This window comes from Solanum stenotomum, chromosome 7 (genome assembly GCF_019186545.1).
Source record: "Solanum stenotomum isolate F172 chromosome 7, ASM1918654v1, whole genome shotgun sequence".
Lineage (NCBI taxonomy): Eukaryota > Viridiplantae > Streptophyta > Magnoliopsida > Solanales > Solanaceae > Solanum > Solanum stenotomum.
The window spans coordinates 60,042,695-60,063,960 of record NC_064288.1 but is presented as its reverse complement, the minus strand read 5'-3'; the positions used below and the strand labels follow the sequence as shown (position 1 = coordinate 60,063,960).

Genomic DNA, 21,266 nt, shown 5'->3' with positions numbered 1-21,266 from the left:
GTGGGATACATAACTATATATGAACATGATTCATAATGGGAGGGATGTATCCAAGAGGAGATTTTTGTAATTTTTATAAATGGTAGGAAATTTTACATACATACTACTTGGCTGGAATATTAAAACTTTTATTCAATGACTAAAATATCCCAGCACATAGTACAATTTTTGTGGCGGTGTTCAGGAGTGCACGTGGTTTGCTTACAAACTAAATAACAATACACGTGTCAACAGGGAAAAGATGAAGGCTCATCCCAAACAATTAACTTTGAATCTTGAATTAGAGTCGATAATGAACTCTGTTTACTGATATTGCAACTGAAATTCTCATCAATGTCAATAGGAATTTTGAAACGTGAATGAGCTGTTCGTCCTCCTGGAAGTACTATTTGACTCCTCTCTAATTCAAAAACGTTTCATACACTTGCCAATTAGAACTTTTGGATCCTCACTCGCTTAAACAATTGTGTTGCTGAGTGAGGCAAGTGACCGAGAAAAACAGTCAACTTCTAGAAACAGACCTACTTTGAAAAATGATTGATTTCAGATTCTCTAATTTTCAAGCCTTCAAATACAATTTCACACCCTTTTCAAGCTTTTAAGATTTGTAGGGAACCATAGTGTTCTATTTTGGATGATGTTGTATTAGTATTTAGTAGTTATTCTTAGATAGAAGTTATGCTTTTAGTATCATCTAAATTTCTTCCGTTATTTTTGTATTGTTTGAATTGCAACTTCTGATTTATTAGCAGACTGGCAGACGATACCAAAACACCATAGTTTATCATATTCATAATTACAATTGTGGAATTGAGAGGATGACCATACAATAGGAGACTAATGATGTTTGGAAATGATTTAGGTAATATTCATTTCCTTAATGAGTTATTATCTGTATTTTTGACACACATAATATTTTATGAAGAAGTTTTCACATTTTATGTCATTATGCATGTAGGATAGGTTTTACTTTAAAAATTTCTTGTTCAACTTTTCCTTTAAATAAGTGAAATTCAAGATATATAGTTTAAGAGGAAATGACAATAGGGTTGCGGACCGTCTCAACTTCATTTGAAAGTGTGACGCCCCAAAATCTTCAAGCACACAAGAAGAGAGATGATACATGCAAAGAGTGAAGAAGAGAGAGAAGCACCAGAAAAATTTGTGAATACAAAATGGGGCTACCCGAAAGAAGATGAAGAGAAATAAGGAACTAAAGAGCAAACACGTGTTAAATAGACATTTCTTAGCTTGTAAACTGAAACATCTGCTATATCACTCTTCTAAGTAAGGGTAATTATTTTGGTTGTATTACATTAGTTAGTATTTGCAGATCGTTCAAGTTGGCATCATACTGATGTCTGTTGTACATATTCTAAATATTTCTAATAGTATATAATATATGATATTATCCATCTTCTGCAAAAGGTATCACCCTTGATTCATTAGTATTAATATTTTTACAAGCATAATATTTTGACTATTGGGCCTGTGCTTGCCACGGGCCTCCCCCATCTAGTTTACCAATATGTACCAGTGAATTTTTTGTAAAAAGGTACAAAAGAAGGGGCAAATAAAACTTTGAAAAAGTGCTGCATTATCAACAAAAGGACACTAGAGGAATTAGAGGGGAAAAAATCATGAAATGCACAATTCCCAAAGCAAATTGTATAAGCATTCACAGCAAAGTATATAGCAGAATTAGATAGTAACTTACCAAATTACCCTTGTCTAGGAAATTATCAACAAAAAGACACACTAGGAATTAGAGGGAAAAAATCATGAAATGCACAATTTCCAAAGCAAATTGTATAAGCATTCACAGCAAAGTAGATAGCAAAATTAGATAGTAACTTACCAAATTACCCTTGTTTAGGAAGCAAGCATGTTGACGAACAACTGTTTCCTAGACTCTTCTATATATTAGTAAATAAAAGATCTTGTTAACTTGATAATATATTTATGACATATATAATACTTTAATTTAAATATAAATATCTACCCAAATATAAATATATATTTGTATTAATGAAAATATTTATCTCATAAAATTAGCTATTAAATAAATAATAAAACTTAAATTAATAAAAACTTCATCTGGCGTTATTACAAGTCATATGAACTTTTCTTCGTCTAAAATACTGAAATATTAAGAAATAGTAAATACGTAAAACAAAAGTGCAATGATTATATAGTAATAACCATTTTGAAGCAAATTTTCTGACAGTCTAAATCACATAAGTTGCATTGACAAATAAAGTCATTCTTTTGTCTTGAGCATCAAAAACAAATTGTGACAATTCACTAAATTTTGGTAAAAGATATTAAGAAGCATATACATCACAAGAGAAATTGTTTAACAAAAACAACTGATTAGACTACATCATGTTAACTTCATGTATTGGAACATTACATACGAATATACATATTAAGCAAAAAAATAGTTATTATATCATCAAAATTATTTTCCTCACATACTCGAGGTTATGAAATATATCCTCTTAGGATAAAACGATTTATTTCATCAGAATAGTGGTACCTCATTTCGCTAAAATTCAAACTCACTCAACGACAATAAATCACACAAAAATTTTAAAATGCAAGAAGAAGAAGAGTAGAAGATTAAAAAAAAATTGTGGTCGAAAAATGAGAGAAATCCCCTCTATTTATAGTCAACAAAGGGTAATATGAACAAATGTTTGTTGTGTCTTATCTAAAAAGTCATGACCTTTCCGAAAAGTCACAACCCTTTGAAAAAGTCACAACTCATCAAAAAATCACAACCTTTTGAAAAAAGTCACAACTCATCAAAAAGTCACAACCTAAGTTAGAAATATTATAATAATTTAACATTCAAGTTACGAGTTCATGCTTTTAAAGTAATATAATATATATATAGCCACTTAAATCGTGTCCGTCCATTTCGACCTGGTAAAGTGATTGATAAGATGTACACGTACTAATTTGGATAAGGATTTTATTATCATCTTCAAACCAAATGAAAGGAACACAACTGTGGTTATAATAAAAATTCAACAGAAAGGTCAAATTAATGCAATTCTGGAAATGTCTGTGCCAAGAAATTTCTGAAAGCTACACTTATTGTTATTTGTAAATATTATTTAATGAAAACTATTGTTTATGCCTTCCTCTCTTTAAAGAGCATCTTTAGATAGAAGGTGGTTGTGACTGTCGATTTTACGGGCATTGCGTAGCTCATCGCAGGAGTCTCCTCTTTCAAAGACTGCAGCAGCACCCATTCCAGTGCCTGTTGTGAAATGCAAAAGAACAGCATAAGATAACCATTCCAAAGGTTTGATGAAGGAATTCAATCAGGGCTTTGGGTGTGCGAAAGAGCAGAGGAAGGAAGGAAAAAAGATTACCTATGCACATGGACACCACACCAAAGCGACAGTCTTTTCCACGACGCTTCATCTCATGTAACAGTGTTGCAACACACCGAGCTCCTGTTTTGACATAGAGAAAGCACTTCTAGTCAGGATAATCATTGATGTGAATAGCTACCAAGGCTAACAAGAACATCCAGAGAATTGTCCCAATACTGTATTAAGAGTGGTTCAAATGTGGAAGAGGCCCTATGAGTAAACATTCATTGATCTGATAAGATTGTTGTTTAGAGCCAACTGAATGACAATATATCATTATGTCTAAACTCGCCACAAAGTTGTCGTGGTACAAAGCAAACTCATAGATGACACTTTTATTTGAAACACTGTAATGACTATCGTATGGAACGGTCAAAATTTACCTGTAGCACCCAAAGGATGCCCGATGGCCATTGCACCTCCATTGACATTGATCTTCTCTGGGTCAAGTTCAAGCTTCTTCCGGCAATAAACAAATTGTGATGCAAATGCCTAAACAAAAATCATAGTCAAGAAACTGTACAATGCGTTGAGGACGAAGAACTGATGAATTTATGCAAATTACCTCATTTATCTCAAAGAGATCAATATCTTCAAGTTCAAGGCCTGCAGATTTGACAGCAGCTGGAATTGCAACAGCTGGACCAATTCCCATAATGGCAGGGTCTACACCCACGGCAGCAAAGGTTCTGCATGAACAGTGGGAGTTGGTTCTCTTTTAATATGAATATGAATAATAGAACAAAGATGCAAAAACTATACGATCTTTACCAGACTAAGGTCAGGCATGAGAAGGAATTGTAAAGGAACTCAATAAGCGTAAAGGAAATGATTAAGACTTTCTGACAGTACGTAACGTTACTGCAACTACATATAGCATGTGAAAATTAGAAAGGGAAAGACCTGAATACACCAAGGATAGGAAGTCCCTTTTGCATTGCAATGCTTCTTTTCATTAGAAGTACAGCTCCAGCACCATCAGTTACTTGGCTGGAATTCCCTGCAGCAAAAGAAGAGAACTTCATTAACCAAACTCCAAACTTAAAATTACGTTTCGGACTTGGAAGACTACTAAATTACCAGCAGTAGTAGTTCCACTCTTCTTGAACACTGGCTTCAATTTTGCCAAGTCTGACACACTGGCATTTGGTCGTATTCCATCATCAACAGAGATGGTTACTGGTTTCTCATCTCCAGTTTTTGGGTCAACAATCTTTTAGAGAAGACAGAAGAAACATAAGAGGGTATAGTTGGTATAGCTATTACTAGATTCCAAGTGATCAAAATTTAGACGGATGCTACCTTTGTGGCTACAGGAATTATTTCATCCTTGAATTTTCCAGAAGCAGTGGCCGCAGCAGCCTTACGATGCGAATCAACCTAGCAGCAGAAATAAAAATGAGATGCGATACACACCAGATAGACATGATCATAAATTGATGGGTCTATTAAACTTACCGCAGCCTGGTCTTGTTCCTGCCTTGTCACACCAAAGCGATGTGCAACATTCTCAGAAGTAATACCCATAGGAAGAAGACAGTCCTGAGCTTGTACCATTGTCTTGACCTGAGATCAAATGTTACAGGTTATGACAATCTTCCAGTAGGACTCATCTCCAAAGAAAATAAGCCTGACAATATGTAACAAAAAGTGTAACAATATGCTTCAATAAAACAAAGACATACTTTTGGGTTGACTGATCCTTCCCAAGCCATTGGGTTTGTGGTCATAGACTCCAATCCAGCACCAATACCTGATTTGTGAGTGGTAAGTTAACCAAAAAAATAGAAATGGGAAAAACACCATATACATGGTATACAGCTACAGTGCACTTGTAGTAAAAAGAAACGGTAACACACCAATGTCATAAAATCCAGCTTTAATAGCTGCAGCTACATCAGCAACTGCTTGAAGGCCTGATGAACATTGCCGGTTTACAGTTCTAATTGGCACAGTTTCTGCTCGAGAGAGAAAGAGAACTTAGCATCTTGAAACAAGAACCTCATAACTAAATGACGAAAATTAAAAAGCCACATACCAGGAAAACCAGCATAAAATGCAGCCATCCTGCACTCGCTTGCCCTCTGGGAACCTGGGGCCAAAACCGAGCCGACAACAATATCCCCAACTTCACTAGGGTTCACATTAGTCTTTTCAATCACCGCCTGTAGTGAAGATGTAAAGAAAGAATACAGGTAAATATCTTTGATAATCTTGGACATCAATCCACAACTCAGCTTAGTGTAACCCACCTTTAGAACTGCAGCAAGTATATCATCAGGATAGGTATCCTTGAAGCCTCCTCTCTTTGCTTTGCAAAGAGGAGTCCTATATGCACTGCAATAAACAAATAGGTTCCCACAGTAAGGATACCATTGGGAAATGAGAAGTTGCAACAAGAACATGAAAAATATGAAAAAGCCAAGAGAGCAGGGCAAAGCTGTAGCTCGAGTATCAACTCAGAAACTAAATCTAGAGATGTCATCGGCTATAACAACTTACGCAACTATGACAACATCATCACCAAAAACAGAAGTTCTCTGGTAAGCAGCACTGTCTCCAGCAGAGCATACAGATGCCTGGTTAAAAATTGAAAGAACATAAGGAACAAAGATATAATGTATTACTTTTTAAAAAACCAGATGTTTGAAATTAAGACAACCCTGTTTACTACTCAAGAAAGCAATAGACTTCTCACCAAACCTCGGATTCACAGTGCAATGAGTATTCAAGAACAAGCCAATTAACCAAAAAACAGGACTCAAGGATTACAATAATACACTATAAGATCAACTGAATATTCTTGTAGTTACTAAACATATAATTGTCATATTTTGTAATAGGACAAACATGATAATGTCGCATCCACCATTGGACGTCTAGGATTCACGGTCTTTTAACTGATCAATCATAAAGTATTCCCTTATATCTAAGAAAAACACAGTAACTTGAGATGTCTATTATGTAGTTACTAAAGTTTTAGCTGTGGGGAGTTGGTGGGTTCCTTCACAGTTCACACAGCACAATCAATCTGTCAGCAGATTGCAACTTCTAAATTTTTTTAAACAAATCTTCTACTGTTTTTCCCAAGACACCAATTAATATACTTCTGAGCTTAACTCAGAGAACCAGTTAAACTACCATTGAAATTAACAAGTCAAGCTATGTATCCATTTTCTACATTGGTAATTTTCCTAACAATTTGTAGGTTTTTAAACATCAAGAAAAAAAAAAAAAAACTAGTAGCTTTAAAAGTAGAAAGGGCACACCTTAATTAGGAAAAAAATGACCTTAAAAGGTATACATGTCATAGGCTTTCTGTTTTCCAATTATAGTATTCATTACAACTGTAACAAATTGCATTCCCAAAAAAGATGGTAAAAATTAATAGGCCATCAGATCTGCTGATCTGATGAAATAAAAATTCCATAACTGTATTAGAAGCACTATACAATAATTGATGTTGCCCCTAACCAAAACATGAAGCAATTAATAGCTTCTTATCTCTAGACCATCCACCTATGAACCAAATTAAGCTCTGTACCTAAACAAAAACTTCTACTACACCATAACCACAAAGACAAAAACTACTACTACACCATAGCCACAAAGACTTAAACATTCGAACAACATAGCCAGTGAAATCCCACAAGTGGGGTCTCGACCTCGTAGAGATAGATAAGCTTAAAGACTTAAAACTTTCAAACAACAACAACACAGCCCGTGTAATCCCACAAGCCGGGTCTCGACCTCGTAGAGATAGATAAGCTTAAAGACTCAAACTTTAATCAAAACATGTTAAAACAAACCAATAAAAACCATATACAAATCTGGAAACATAAAACTTCCTCTTAAAACATCAAATCGATCAATATCAACCATACCCATATCAAAAAACCAATCATGAACACTCCGATTAACACAACTAAACAAATCAAATCCAAAATTAAACAGAAAACACAGATCAAAACACACCCAATAACCAAAAAAAAGTAAAAAACTCAATAACAAACACAAATCAAAAACAAAAACCAAAACACACCCACATCACTAAATTGAAATCAAACGACAAAACCAAATCAAAATCGGAAAAAAAACACTCACAGAAATAGATGATTCAATGTTTTCCAAAGAAGAAGACGTCTGTGAAGGACGTAGATGTTGAAGAAGAACTCTTTGTCTCTCGATTGCTTTATCCATAATTGTTAATCTCAGATTTCAAAGAATTGATGATCCAATACAATGAGCTGAATTTTCTACTCTCTCTGTATATTTATATATAGCGAAGAGAAAGGCGGTTCGGTCTGTATTGGAATTCGCAAAATTAAGAAAAAACGTGAAAGTTTATCTAAAAAAGATGGGTTGAATAAACAAAGATAAGAGTTGGTGACACTATTCGGATATTTTTTTTGGGACTTAGGGAGCTAAATGACAATTTTTTTACGAAATATTTTATTCATAAAATCAAATAATTTGTAAATATTTTTCACTAAAAATTGTTAGTAGTATCTCCTTCGTCTACTTTTAGTTGTTATAATTTTCTTTTTTTGGAGCAAATTATGGTACGTTTCGTATAGTTTTTAAATATCTAAATATTTTATTTAAAATATAAAATTAATGTAATCTAATTTAAATTTAAAAATTAATCAAATTAATTTTCGATAAACGCAAAACAATTTAAAAAGGACGAAATGAGTATATATTAGTATATCCTTTATTTTTTAGTTAGAAACTAGAAAACTTATTTTGATATTATAATTTAACTATAAATCATAACGATATATGAATTAAATAAATATTAAATTTTAATTTTGATTTCTTAAAATTTCAAATTATTTTTTTCAATAATTTCGTTTTATTCACTTTATTTGTCTATTATTCCTTTCATCCATTTTTATTTATTTATGTTTGATATATCACTTATATTAATTCTAAGTTATTTAAATATTGAGAAAAAATAAATAGTGTTGAATAACAAGGAAATAATAGATGCAAACTGACAAATTATTGATTCATTTTTTAAATTGAATAAGTAAAATCTGATAATTATTTTTAATGTACTGGACAAATAAAAAGGGATAAGGGTTTGAAAAATATTTCAACTTTGATCGGATTTGCTGTTGTGATACTAAACTTTCATGAGGAATTATTACCTCTCTAGACTATTTAATACCGTATTTTAAACATATATATTTGCTCACATGGACATAAAAAACAATGTAAAATTATAAATAATAATGTGTCCACGTGGACACATATATACCTTTAAAATACATTATTAAATAGTTCAGGGGGTAAAAATACGGTATTAAATAGTCTAGGGAGGTAATAGGTCCTTATGAAAGTTTAGTATCGCAATAGCAAATTCGACCAAAGTTGGAGTATTTTTCATACCCTTATCCCAAATAAAAATAGACATAGTTTTAATTGGTACTTTAACAGTATAATTGATAAATAAAAGTGAACATAAAAGGTAAAATTAGAATATTTATTTTTTAATAGTGCGACAATTAATATGAAATATATTTTGTATCTACGAGACAATAGTAAGATCTGCATATTGAGACTCCGTTGGTTGAGTTCCACACGTCATTGGTGAGAGTGATCAAGAGAATGTCTTGAGATGCGTGCCCAATTGAGCAAAACGATAGAATTTTCCAATCAGTTCCAATTTTAGCTAAAATGGACAAGATTAACAGGTCTGATTTAATATTAGGGCCCGTTTGGCCATGCGATACGGTATCATGATATGGAATCATGATACGGTATCATGATATAGAATCATGAGATGAAATTGAAGGTTTGTTTGGACATGCGATATGAAATTTTTGTGTTGTATATTTTCTCATAAACATAAAAATTTCATAAGTTGTAAAACTATTAAAATAGCCCCAATTGTTTATTCAATCTTATCAAATAAACAAAAATTATAAAATCGCATAATAAATTATTACAAAATTATTTTTTCTTCAGTTAAATAATTGTTTCATCTAACTTTAATTTAATAAAAAAATTGAACATAAATTGTACTTGATATGCTCATATCTCTTAACTACTCTTACAAATAACTTATAAAGTAGAAAAAAAATATACATTAGTGAGTAAATATTAACTTAGAAGTTAAATGCACTAAGATAAAAATTAACAAATATCACTAACTTCTAACTATTTACAAGAAAAATCAATAGTTAAATATTATTGAATAACGAAATTTTAAAAAGTTACCACAAGTTTGAGTCAAAAACACTTCTAATAAAATTTAATCAAAAAAATTATAACTAGTCCACTTGACTAAATATTAATAACTAATTGATCAAATTTTCCCAAGTCCTCAATCAATTGGACTTGATATCCTTCGGTCATGTGAACGAACATTTTGCAAATACTAAGATTAAGAAAGTGCGGCACAGCCAATGAAAATTGTCTTTTATCAATATTATGCTTAGTCATAAGATTAAGACGTTTTTTTTTATTATGAAAAATCAAAAAAGTATTACTCCTTTCGTTCTCATTTATATTCACCAAATGAATTTCTACTTTATCATTTATATTCACCAAATTTAAAGTGATAATAAATTTTATATTGGTGAGAATAATAAATTTTAAAAAGTAATGATGTGATTATAAATTTTATTTACATATGAAACAAATGGTTAGTAGATATAAATGTGGGGTTGTTTTAACAAAACATAAACTCATGGATCAATTATTGTATTAAAATATCTCAAATCATGATATGGAATCACATGGTGATTCCATATCATGGTTTTTGGAGAATATGGTATCACCTCTCATGATATGGAATCATGAGATGGAATCAGCGTAAAATCGCATGTCCAAACACTGATTTCATCTCACGACACTGTATCGTGATATGGTATCGCATGGCCAAACGCCTACTAAATCAGTTGGGAAAAAACCATTAATATAGATGATTAGGAAGTGACAGCTCTTTCTATTAAATCATAGTTGGACCACTAGGTGTCGAAAATTTATTGATTCGATTAATTTAAACAGCATAGTGTTTAAAAAAATTGTGCATTTAAAACACATTTTATTAAAGATTAATGTAGTTGTATGTAAATCAAGAGTGATAGCTGAGTCAAAAAGTCTTCTAGACTTATTATTAAGACTAATGAATTAATTATATTCATTTTTCTATTATATTTTTTAAAACATTGTGTTTATTCTATTCAAAGGGTGATATAGTAAAATTATTTTTTTATTTATAGTGTTTTTAAAAGTGTGTAGAATCAATAGTAGACAAGTATTGTTAGACAGAGGGAATATTATTTTTGTTAACAACATTTAACGAATCCGACGATTAGATGCTTCAACCCTCATTGAATGACAATTCACTCGCGGAAGATAAGAACACATGAAATGTTATTTTATTATGAGCGGATTGTATTCATTGAGCAAATATATTTTAATTAAAGGATGGACAATGATCAAATCTATTTCTCGATTCACTTGAAGAAGAGAATATGATCTCAATAGAGATATGTTAAAAAATAGATCCGATTACACATATTTTTTAATTCTAAATGGAACGTAGGAAATTCATGTGTAAACATCGTATCTATTTAGATAGGTCTGAATGGTCCTTCTCATCATAATGAGAATGTATATAACCCTATCCATGTATAAACATTGTATATCTCTTAGATAGGCAGTTTGGACAATTGCATGTCAAGTTAAACACAAAACCAATAACAAAGAGGGGCAAGTGAAGTAATTTGGAAAGGTAATCTTGTATATCAATTCTTTCGGAAGCAGACTCTCTACCTCCACGAGGTAGTAGTAAGACCTGCGTACACGACCCAACTTGTGGGATTTCACCAGGTATGTTGTTGTTATCTTGTATATCAATTATGCATCCAATGTTCAAAATGATGTGCTATTTCATCATTTACACACACAGGAAGCTGGAAGTTTTAACAGAAAGGACAATGACTATACTTTTTTTCTTTCCTATAAAACTTTTCTTTACACAAGCATTGACTGTACAATTTCATGTCCTTACTCGAGTCTTTGGCTGGAGCGCTTGTGACATAGCGCGAAGTCTGTTTGTTATCTCTGTAAATGACGGTCTTGCTTCTGAATCAGGCGACCAGCACTCTTCCATCAGTTTTCCCCAGTCAGGATCACAACGTTGTGGGACGGGAGGTCTGAGTGTGTTATTTACAATTCCACCTTCATCCACAATTCATAAAGTTAGTTCAAATCTTCAAGCTTGCACAAAAACTCTCAAATGTACTATTTGTTCATCTTCATGTGTGTGGAATTTTAACTTACAACGGAAAAGCAGAGGAAAGAACAAATGAACATACTCCCTCCGTCCCAAAAATAATGGCGAGCAAGGTCAATGCGTCTAAATTCTTGTGAGAATTGAGATATTGAAATGTTTTACGGTATAAGAATGCAACTTTGGACTATTGACAGTGTAAAGACGTGTTTTATCATCGAAAGGCAGTTGCAAGCCTATTCTTAGAATACCATAAGTAGGCACTAAATTAGCTAGAGTACCATCTAGAAGCTTACCAATAATAGCACCACAGTGCAGGTTTGCATAAGGCTCCTCTCCTGTCAAGATCTCCCACATTGTGATGCCAAACGAAAACACATCAACCTATCAAACGGATTAATGACATTACTTCATATCTGGGATATAAACATTCTTCGTGGTCCAGTTTGAAGTTAAGCATATTAAAATAGAGATCTTACCTTTTCTGAAACCCGACTGCTGTTTCCATTCAATAGCTCCGGCGCCATCCATGGAAGTGTTCCTCTAACACCACCCGAAACAAGGGTATTTCTCTTAATCCGTGATAACCCAAAATCACCAACCTGAAAAATTATGTGTCAATCTTGAAACTAATACGTTGCAACAGACATGAACCACTTCACATCTTCCAGAACTTAAAATTTGCTAGCTACTGGCTATATACCAGATAAAGTAACACTTGAGAGAAGCTTGGTATTTTATAATCGAAGCAGACACACATTTGAACCTTTACCTTGCACACAGGACGATGTGGATCTCCCAAGTTGACCAGCAAGTTTTCACATTTCAAATCGAAATGAACAATATTTTTCAAATGCAGGTACTCCATGCCAAAAGCAGCATCTAATGCAAGCATAAGTTTTTTTCGCCGATCAAGCGCTCTGCAAGAACTGAGTAATTCCATAGGTCATATTCCGGAAAAAGGCAACTAGTTTCTTCAATCAAATTTTTTGAATGTGACTAGTGTCATGGACGAAAAATATTGGAACTACAAATAAGTGAAAATGAGAAGTAGCAAAGTTACCGGTCCTTCCTAGCCAGGACATTCCTTAGAGACCCATTGACCATATATTCAGTAACTGTAGCCACTGTTCCACCAGGTCCATTTGGAACCACCCCATAGAGTGCCACTATATTTGGATGGTGTAGTTTAGAGAGAATCTTGGCCTCTCTCCAGAATTCTTTGATCTGCAAAAGTAATTAGACACTTACCAATAGAGGATTACGAGAAACATTTTTTCTTCACTTTAGAATTATTAACTCGACAAAGAATTAGTCAGTATGGTTGATTTCTTTATGAGTAACTTCTCTTAGCATGCTTTAGGAATGTTATATTTCCATCCATATCTAAATGTAACTTGACTCTATGAATCTGAGTTACGCCTACCAGACGTTCTTGCTCAGATGAACTCCCAGCAAAACAACTTTGTTTTATTCTCTTGATAGCAACATCTGTTCCCCTCCACTTCCCATAATAAACTGTTCCATATGTTCCAGATCCCAATTCTTGTAGCTCTTCAAGATCACTGTTTTTTATGATCTGCGAGTAGTAACGCACTGATTTAGTTCAAATTGAGAAAAACCTATCTGTCAGTGATGTAAAATATTAATAAGGAAAAAAAAGGCAAATAAACATTTCAACTGTCCCATTAATTGAGTTATACACACAACTACCTATGGCAGCTTTATGACCACAAAAAGCTTAAACATTAAAATGAAACAGAAGTTTCTGAAAAATTAAGTGCATATTTAACAGTGTATAAAAGGGAAGACACTTTCAGCATTCTTGAAAAGAACTGTCTCATCAGTATTTTATTGCCTTAGTCATGCCTTCTTGTTTATAAAATATGAATGGAAAGTGAGAAATATGAATGTTATTCTGCAGACTTCCTCATGTGATATTCATATGTGGTATCTGGTGTAGTCTACTCCCAGGGGTAGAGCTGTAGAGCAAAGGGTTTCAACTGAATCTCTTTCGTCTGAAAATTATACTATGTAAATAAGTAAAAACGACTTCTGTTTTGGTCATATACAAACGTTTGAGTCCCTTTGACATAAGGGAAGATTCTAGTGTAGTGGCAAAGGAGTTCGAAAAATGCTTTAGATTATAGGTTCAAATTCTAAATGTGATATTATAGTACTTCTTTTTAGTCCCCTTACATAAATGTCTGGCTCTGCCACAGTCTACTCCTTCATTCACTATGATACAGTAGGTAAAGTACTGAGCTTGAAAGATCAAATGCATAAAGAACACAAGATATCAGGCTTTGTACCTCAGGAAGCATTTTTATTCAGCAATAAGGGATAAAAAAATTAGCATTCACTACATATCAAAAACAAATATTAGATTTCATCTTCTAATGGAATTAGCTCTGGACCTGTAAACCATAGATCCCAGCCTCCTTTTCAATGATCGCAGAATCAGAGACAGATTCTTCCTTTCCATTAGAACCATTTCTGTCATCCTACAGATTCATAAACTGATCAAGTTTATTTCATAAAATATGAGAACTGATGCCAATGACTCAAGAATTATTACCTCATGATCAGATTCTTCAAGAACATTCTCGATGTTGGTTTCTTCTTCAGCAGATGGAAGCCCATCACTAGGTTCATCTTCCACATGTGGAACTATTGTTGAAGATAAGGGTATATCAGGAGGCACACTATCGGTTACATCTTCCACAATAACAGCAATTTCTCGTAATTTTCTGTCATATGAATCATCTGACTGCTGCAAATGGAGAAACGAAACATTTCCAGATGCTGCCTTTTCATAAGCAACTCTATCAGCAGTTTCTTTTTCTGCAGACTTATGAGGACCATCCACAAGTTTCTGATGGAAAGAGACCTCATGAGTGTAAGCCACATCTGCAGCTGAATTTGGAATTGATATATCACCAGTCAGGGGATTTCTCCAATCCAAATAAAAAATAGACTCCTCAGATGGAAATGGCACAGATTGTATGTTTTGGAGGTCTTGAGTATAAGGTGCTGTTATGTGAATTATATCGTCATCTATGTGGTGCTGTTTGGAAGTGACTGTTGAATTCTTTTGAGGGATAGGTGGTGAAGAAGTGTGTCTTTCCACTTGGATTTTGGGATCTGATGATGATGTGTAGACACTAAGTTCTGGCTCCGAGTAGCATATAATTTTTGGCAATTTCAACTCATGTTCCAGGCCATTAACAGTTGGTATATTGCTTGCATTAACCTCAGAGCTTCTACTGCACTTGTTGAAAGGAGGACATGTCTTCTTTATCCAATTTGTTGTACTTTGACTCCATTCAGCATACTCTTGGTTGCGTTCTCTGGCTTCTATATTTGGCTGATTCTCCTTCTTGGAAATTAGATGATTTTCATCTCTCACCTCATGCTCTTTCGTTGACCATTCTTGCGATGAACAAGACATTGCAAGTGATGGAGATTTTTCTCGTAGAAAATCTGAAGGGGGTGAGCTTATTGAATCTTCTCTGGATAAATTGGGCCTCTCTACCAACTGTGCTTGATCAATGGCATCTTGTTGCATGCTGTAACCAGATGTAAATTGAATATCGGATCCAGGAGACATTCTTATATCTTGAGAATAGTTTAGCTTTTCTATATGCATTTCCCTTTTGTTTGACATTAGCCTCCTAGAATCCAACTCTGTTTGACCAAACTGTGCAGAAGACACAGACTGTTTACTAGGGTAATTTGTCCTTGGAGTGGTCTCGAGTGGACAATCATAATAGTAGCCTGTGGTATCAACATGATAGGAATTTTCATATAGTGGTTCCTCTACTACATATGGACTACCGGCATCAGGAAAGTCAATGCTTGCAACATTATCATTTAAAAGGACATGGGAACGGTTAGGATCAGTGATCTGAAATGTCGCTGGAGATAAAGGAGATGATTGAACATATGAAGTAGAGGGGACCTGAGATATGTTAACATAAGAAGAACTGGGATTTCGGAGCAGAAACTTCACATTCATTGAATTACCTCCATGATGGTTCTCAAATGGGAGATAAGTTGGGGAATCTCTTTGGCACATAGGACTAAATTCCAAAGTGTTTCCAAATTGACTTGCTTGGTTTGCAAAGGTCTCCCTGCTAGAGCTTCTACGATGACCTGGCTCAAGCGTTCCGTTTACTGCAACAACATACTGATAGTCAGCTTCACTTTGCTGTAATGTCATTCCTTCAAAGGAACAAGGGACCTCAGAATCAGCACAAGGCACAAGAAACAACCGTAGCCTTTGAGAACTTTTTCCCAAGTCATGATATTCCTCAATCATGTGCTGAAGATCCTCATCGGATGAAACGGATACAAGTGCATCAAGATCTTCTTCAGGAAGCTGATACTTAATTGTATGAGGTTGATTACAAATTGTAATTGTCTTTTTTACAAGCTCGTTGAAAGCTAGGTTCTTCCTAATTGATATAATTCTCGTCTCCCCACCTACATATCTAAGCTTCCCATCATTCGGCCTTGGTAAGATTCTACCCCCATAGCTGCAGAGTAATCTCATCTTTACACCCCCACAACTCTCAGAAACTCCTGCCTCAGGGTTGCGGACTTGATGTGAATGAGGGGACTCTGATGCATAAATGTCTCGACCAGTTGTGCAAGGAGCTACTATATCTCTATTCCTCTCATCGAAGAATCTTGATGGTTGTTGTCCACTGACACTACAGTCCCTGTTACATCTGCTTGCTGTGTCAAAATAAGTCTTCTTGTCACCTTCCGGTGCATATGCTATCCTAGGAGAATAATCCGAAAACTCGGCACCACAGTCTGAATCACTTCTTTTTATCCCAAGGAGGTCATGAAGCTCCTTAGAGACAACATGGCAATTTTGAGCGGGATTTGAAATACCTATAACTGGCTGATTTTGGTCTGTATCTCTTGTTATGTTTGCTTTTCTTGGTGTCAAACTTTTCATAAGAAACTCTTCTGAAAACTCTTCGCCTGTCTGCATGGATACATGTCTATACCTATCATCATGATTTTCAGTAAGCGGAACATTATTGCCAACGTTTTGGCCAGAAATTCCACAAGACTCACTAGTCATGGTCTATACTTAGCTGTACAATATCCTCTCCTTGTACTTTCACCTTTACTTCTCAAATTCATAACCAAATGTACAAGAGCTTCTCGAAACTACAGCAACGAGCTCGCTCGTGACCCCAAAATAAATTAGTCTATGTACAAACTCAATCCAAAAGGGTATTTGTGGAGTTAGCCTCTATGCTTCCAACACTCTTCAAACACCACATGAGAACCAACTGAACAACCAGAAACAAAAAGGTTATTCACTAAATAATTTGGTCAACTAAAGTCTAGATTCATTACAAATACTTTTCATATTCACACAAGATGTACGTTCTTTTTTTTCTTTTTACTTGAGCCGAGTATCTTTCATAAACAAACTCTCTACCTCCGCGAGGTAGAGGTAAGGTCTACGGACACCCTACCCTCCCTCCCCTCCCCAGACCCCACCTGGTGGGGTTACACCGGGATGTTGTCGTTGTTGTTAATGTAAATCCTCTTTTTTTACCAGCAACTACATACATACCTAAAATGCAATTACCCACAAAATATTTTTCATACTTTCACAGCACAATGTGAGTCCACAGCAGCTATACAACAACAATAAACCCAGTAAAATCCCAAAAGGTGGGGTCTAGGAAGGATAAAGTGTACGCAGACCTTACCACTACCTCTTCGAGGTAGAGAGGCTGTTTTCGAGAGACCCTCGGCTCTAGAAAATCAAAAGAAAAACAAGACACCTAAAATACAATTACCCACAAAAACTAATCAATTATCACATAAGAAGGGACAAGTTCACCATTCACAAGAAAAAATCAAAGTTTCCAGAAACATTAACACAAAAAGTCAGCAAACAATTGATAAAGACACAATCTTTTCCAAACCCCACAAACATAAATTGCAATATGAACATTCCCAATTCAAAAATGAGGATTTTTTCTTCTTTTTCCATACGGGTAAATGATAAAAATTAGTTCTTTAGCCAAAAAATACCTTTTTTTTTTGTTCTTGAAATTGAGGCTTTGAAGATTGGTGTATTTTTGGAAAAAGGGGTTCCAAAAGATTAAAAAATGGAAGATGAAAATGGATGTTTTTGATATGTGAGGTAAAGGTTGATGATGAAGAAGGGGAGAGAGAAGAAGGGGATGTTGTAAAAATGCAGAGCTTTCGGAATATCAAAAGAGGGAGAAGTGGGAGAGCACCATTGCTTAGAATTACGCGGCATCAACTTAGGACCCAACTATATTATGAATATCCCACCCCACCCCCACCACATAGCCGTCTCATTTCATTTCATGTGTCTTAATTTTACGGGACATATATTTTAGGTATATTTTATTTTTATATAAATTTTGAATTTGAATATACATCTATAAAATTTTATAACACATTAAATTATAAAAAGATATATAATGATCGGTGGAGATAATAGTTGGTGTCGATGGTTTTGGGTATTGAGGATGGTGTCATGGCTAGAAGTGGTGTTGTGTGTAGTAGTTTATAGCTAATGGTGATTATAGTAGTGATTGATAGTTGTGTTGGACAATAGTGACAGTTAATAGTGAAAGTAAGTGGGCATTGATTGACGTTTTATAGTGATGACCAATAGTGGTGATTGTGTATAGTAATTTGTAGTTATTATGATAAAGGCAATTATGATTGTAAATGATGATTAATGTCGGTGATGCTTGATTGTAGTTATTGGCAGCAATGGAGGTTGTGTGATGATAATTGATAATGATGGGTGATGGAGATGAACAATGAATGGATGAATTCAACAAACTGTCATCGTTATAGAAATTTTTGGATAAACATGTTGACGATACTAATTGTTTGTTATAAATATTAATCATTCAGACCTAAAGTAATACTAAAAAAAAGGCACGCTTAATTGTTAAGATTTGAATGTTTAAAAAAAATATCCTTTACATTTTTCATAAGTATGAAAAATATGAAAGATTTGCACCAAGACTTTCAGCAGTAAATTAATCACACAAGAAACAGAAAACTTCAGGGCAAATAACATTAAAATTACAGTCAAGTAGAGCATGTCTCTAAAAATACATAGTACAGCCAGCTGCTGTACATCTTGTTGTACATATGATACCTTCCCCCAAACCCCCAAAAGAAGAAAACGAAAACGAAGAGGCCATGGAACTAGATGTAAACCAAAAGATGGGAATAATGCAGAAGGAGGCTAAACGCGACCATCCCACAGGCACTCATTGCGAACTTTGTTAGACCTTAAAAGGCGCTCCACGTCTGTTGGAGGGTTCATTCCAAGTTTCTTGGCACGCTCCCACCTGTCCAGTCTGTTCATTCCAAGGCATGGCCCATAAACCATATTCATATCGAATTGCCTCAACACTTCCTCATTCTGATCATAATTATCTGCAGTTTTGGCAATAGCAAGGCACACAAAAGCTACCTCTTTCAGATCACGAAATATTAGGGAAAAAAGAGAGAGAAGCAGAACTTTCAGAATTTGAAAAAACCCCACTATCTTTTGTAAGCACAATACCAAAAAAACAGAGAGATTATATTTCGTGCCTGGTGGACAGATGTTTCCATACTTACGGGTTGATTATATAATTCGGCAACTCTTCTGGCACATTATTTTCTACTTGAAGTAGTGGCAACTTCCTAATTGCTAAACCATAGAAACAAAGTGACAAGCAAATTTCAGCAGCCACTGTTTTGATACATCTAGTACTAATTCATGGTTAAAACGAGAAAATAACAACTTTGACCTCTTAAATCCCCTACCACCCCTAAAAAGAATATAGCCAATATTCCATATGATATTATTATGCCCAAAAAATCTTGACAAATTGGTTCTCTTGAATCAAAAATCTCATATACAATGTCGCTAATTATTTAAAAGTATGAACTTCTAATATTAGTACGGCAAGGCATAGGCATAGGCATAAGGACTAAGGCAAGCATTCAACAAGAGAGACACCAGTTTTTTAGCAAGTTCAACATCATTGAATCGACAAAAACAGACGAGTTTTTCTTCTGAAAAAAATCTGTTTATGCACTCTTCAAGCATTTTTCAATTATTCATCACAAATATGGCTTCTAATATTTTACAGGAATAAAGTATCTTAAAGAAGATATTCAAACAAAACGGAAGAAGAACATATGAAATGAGATAATTGGCCGTAAGTGGAAGACACAGAATAGAAATTAATCTACCTCGCAACTATCAGATCTTGGGAAAAGCTATCTTGTTACCTTGGAGTATATCTCCTTTAGACTACCTTTTTTACCAAGTGACTACTATACAAAAAGCGTCTTTCTTTTTTTAATAAAAGTGGTGTTGAGTTGAGCTTTAGCACACCTCGACTATACCACCTTACTTACTGAGTAACTATTTTACCAAAAATTATTGAGTACTCCTAGTCCCTAGTCAGTCAATACTGATGCAAGAACAGCTGCACCCCCAACCAACATGAGAGTAGGTTATAGACTATCCACCATCTCGCTTGAACTTTAGTTTAAAGAGACTCGCCAACGCTAACGAATGGAAATATAATATAGTAAAACCTCAAAATACAAGCATCAACCTCCCTAAAAATTTACATAATTCAAACAATGTTTTATTCGTTTCCATTTTTTCTTCCAAAACTATATCAAAGTCAACAATTTGCTAAGCTAGTCGAAAGTCCCTCCTCAACCATACCTCAAAAACAAACCTGTAAAGGTGTCCCTTTTCTCACAAAGCAACACAACAAGTACACACATATCAAATTGTTTGAGACTGAGACGAAGTTGTTGTTGCTGTCTTCGACGTTTTAACCTCATAGTAATCATTAATTTTGTGGTTTAGTTTGCAATAAGGACTATAGAGTATCTACAGGAACCCCTAATTTGTAATAAACCAAAGCAAGATTCCAATAAAGGGCCAAAAAGGGTCAGCAAAACTCAAAGCACCAAGCATGTGAACAAAAAATAAAACTCCTAATTCCCCTCAAACAAAAACAGATAAAGAAGATTAAACAAACCCTAATACCAAAATTAAGAAGTACCCAATACGCAATAGAGTTAAAATCGAAAAGGGGTGAAGGAAATTGGTGTTTTAGATTGAAAAAATCTGACCTTTCAAATCAAGAGAGCCATGGGAGATGAGGGCTGAAGGCTGAGTAACATTAGAACCAATAGCTGCAGCATTTTTTGGTTTAGTGGATTTTGATTTCGATGGTTTTGTGATGCCACCACTCTTCTTCTGCTGCTTGTAGAAACCTTTCATGCTCGATTTCGACGCCATTGTTTTCTCTGAGATTTTCAAATTTTGAATTTGTTCTTGTTGAAGAAGACGAAGTTTCTGTTGAGTATTTTTGAGTTAATATGTTGGATTTTGGGCCAAGTAATTGGGCCTCTTCTCTTTTGAGTCCATAAAAGATTGATGGATATGTTGGGTTTTCGATTCGATTTTGTACATTTCTAATCTATAGGATAGTTTTGAATTTTTTACCTCGCTTAACTAATATGTAACGAAATAACTTTTTGATCTCATCGAGTATAAGTTGTGAACATAACTTAGTTTTTGTTTT

The 21,266-nt window shown here is 34.4% G+C and overlaps 3 protein-coding genes across 3 annotated transcripts; all 3 read right to left on the bottom strand.

The window, feature by feature from the left end:
• Positions 1 to 3,129: 3,129 nt before the first annotated feature.
• Positions 3,130 to 7,860, bottom strand: LOC125870903 (3-ketoacyl-CoA thiolase 2, peroxisomal). Its single transcript, XM_049551452.1, has 14 exons — positions 7,491 to 7,860; positions 5,889 to 5,965; positions 5,639 to 5,723; positions 5,425 to 5,551; positions 5,246 to 5,344; positions 5,072 to 5,139; positions 4,845 to 4,952; positions 4,689 to 4,766; positions 4,467 to 4,599; positions 4,290 to 4,386; positions 3,952 to 4,075; positions 3,770 to 3,878; positions 3,384 to 3,467; positions 3,130 to 3,268 (listed from the first exon to the last, which is right to left on the bottom strand). Exons 1-14 carry the CDS (start codon positions 7,584 to 7,586, stop codon positions 3,156 to 3,158), a joined length of 1,398 nt encoding a protein of 465 aa, XP_049407409.1. The 5' UTR covers positions 7,587 to 7,860; the 3' UTR covers positions 3,130 to 3,155.
• Positions 7,861 to 11,244: 3,384 nt separating this feature from the next.
• LOC125870898 (uncharacterized) lies at positions 11,245 to 17,925 on the bottom strand. The gene is made up of 9 exons (XM_049551447.1): positions 17,704 to 17,925; positions 14,213 to 16,946; positions 14,052 to 14,138; positions 13,061 to 13,213; positions 12,698 to 12,861; positions 12,407 to 12,563; positions 12,114 to 12,236; positions 11,931 to 12,018; positions 11,245 to 11,582 (listed from the first exon to the last, which is right to left on the bottom strand). The coding sequence occupies exons 2-9, from the start codon at positions 16,730 to 16,732 to the stop codon at positions 11,401 to 11,403; spliced, it is 3,474 nt and encodes a 1,157-aa protein (XP_049407404.1). The 5' UTR covers positions 16,733 to 16,946; positions 17,704 to 17,925; the 3' UTR covers positions 11,245 to 11,400.
• A 784-nt stretch (positions 17,926 to 18,709) lies between these two features.
• On the bottom strand, positions 18,710 to 21,039 carry LOC125870913 (uncharacterized). The gene is made up of 2 exons (XM_049551459.1): positions 20,812 to 21,039; positions 18,710 to 19,101 (listed from the first exon to the last, which is right to left on the bottom strand). Exons 1-2 carry the CDS (start codon positions 20,978 to 20,980, stop codon positions 18,908 to 18,910), a joined length of 363 nt encoding a protein of 120 aa, XP_049407416.1. The 5' UTR covers positions 20,981 to 21,039; the 3' UTR covers positions 18,710 to 18,907.
• Between the last annotated feature and the right edge of the window lie 227 nt (positions 21,040 to 21,266).

Bases quoted from the DNA above. Each gene is read 5' to 3' on its own strand.
- LOC125870913 (XM_049551459.1), bottom strand. From the start codon at position 20,980: ATGGCGTCGAAATCGAGCATGAAAGGTTTCTACAAGCAGCAGAAGAAG. The intron at 19,102-20,811 runs GTCAGATTTTTT...CCAAAACTGCAG, and splicing joins TGGCTCTCTTGATTTGAAAG to ATAATTATGATCAGAATGAG.
- LOC125870898 (XM_049551447.1), bottom strand. From the start codon at position 16,732: ATGACTAGTGAGTCTTGTGGAATTTCTGGCCAAAACGTTGGCAATAAT. The intron at 12,862-13,060 runs GTAGGCGTAACT...TTACTTTTGCAG, and splicing joins CATCTGAGCAAGAACGTCTG to ATCAAAGAATTCTGGAGAGA. The intron at 12,237-12,406 runs GTAAAGGTTCAA...ATAATTTTTCAG, and splicing joins CACATCGTCCTGTGTGCAAG to GTTGGTGATTTTGGGTTATC.
- LOC125870903 (XM_049551452.1), bottom strand. From the start codon at position 7,586: ATGGATAAAGCAATCGAGAGACAAAGAGTTCTTCTTCAACATCTACGT. The intron at 5,724-5,888 runs GTAAGTTGTTAT...TGTTTATTGCAG, and splicing joins GATGATGTTGTCATAGTTGC to TGCATATAGGACTCCTCTTT. The intron at 4,600-4,688 runs GTAGCATCCGTC...CTTCTCTAAAAG, and splicing joins TAATTCCTGTAGCCACAAAG to ATTGTTGACCCAAAAACTGG.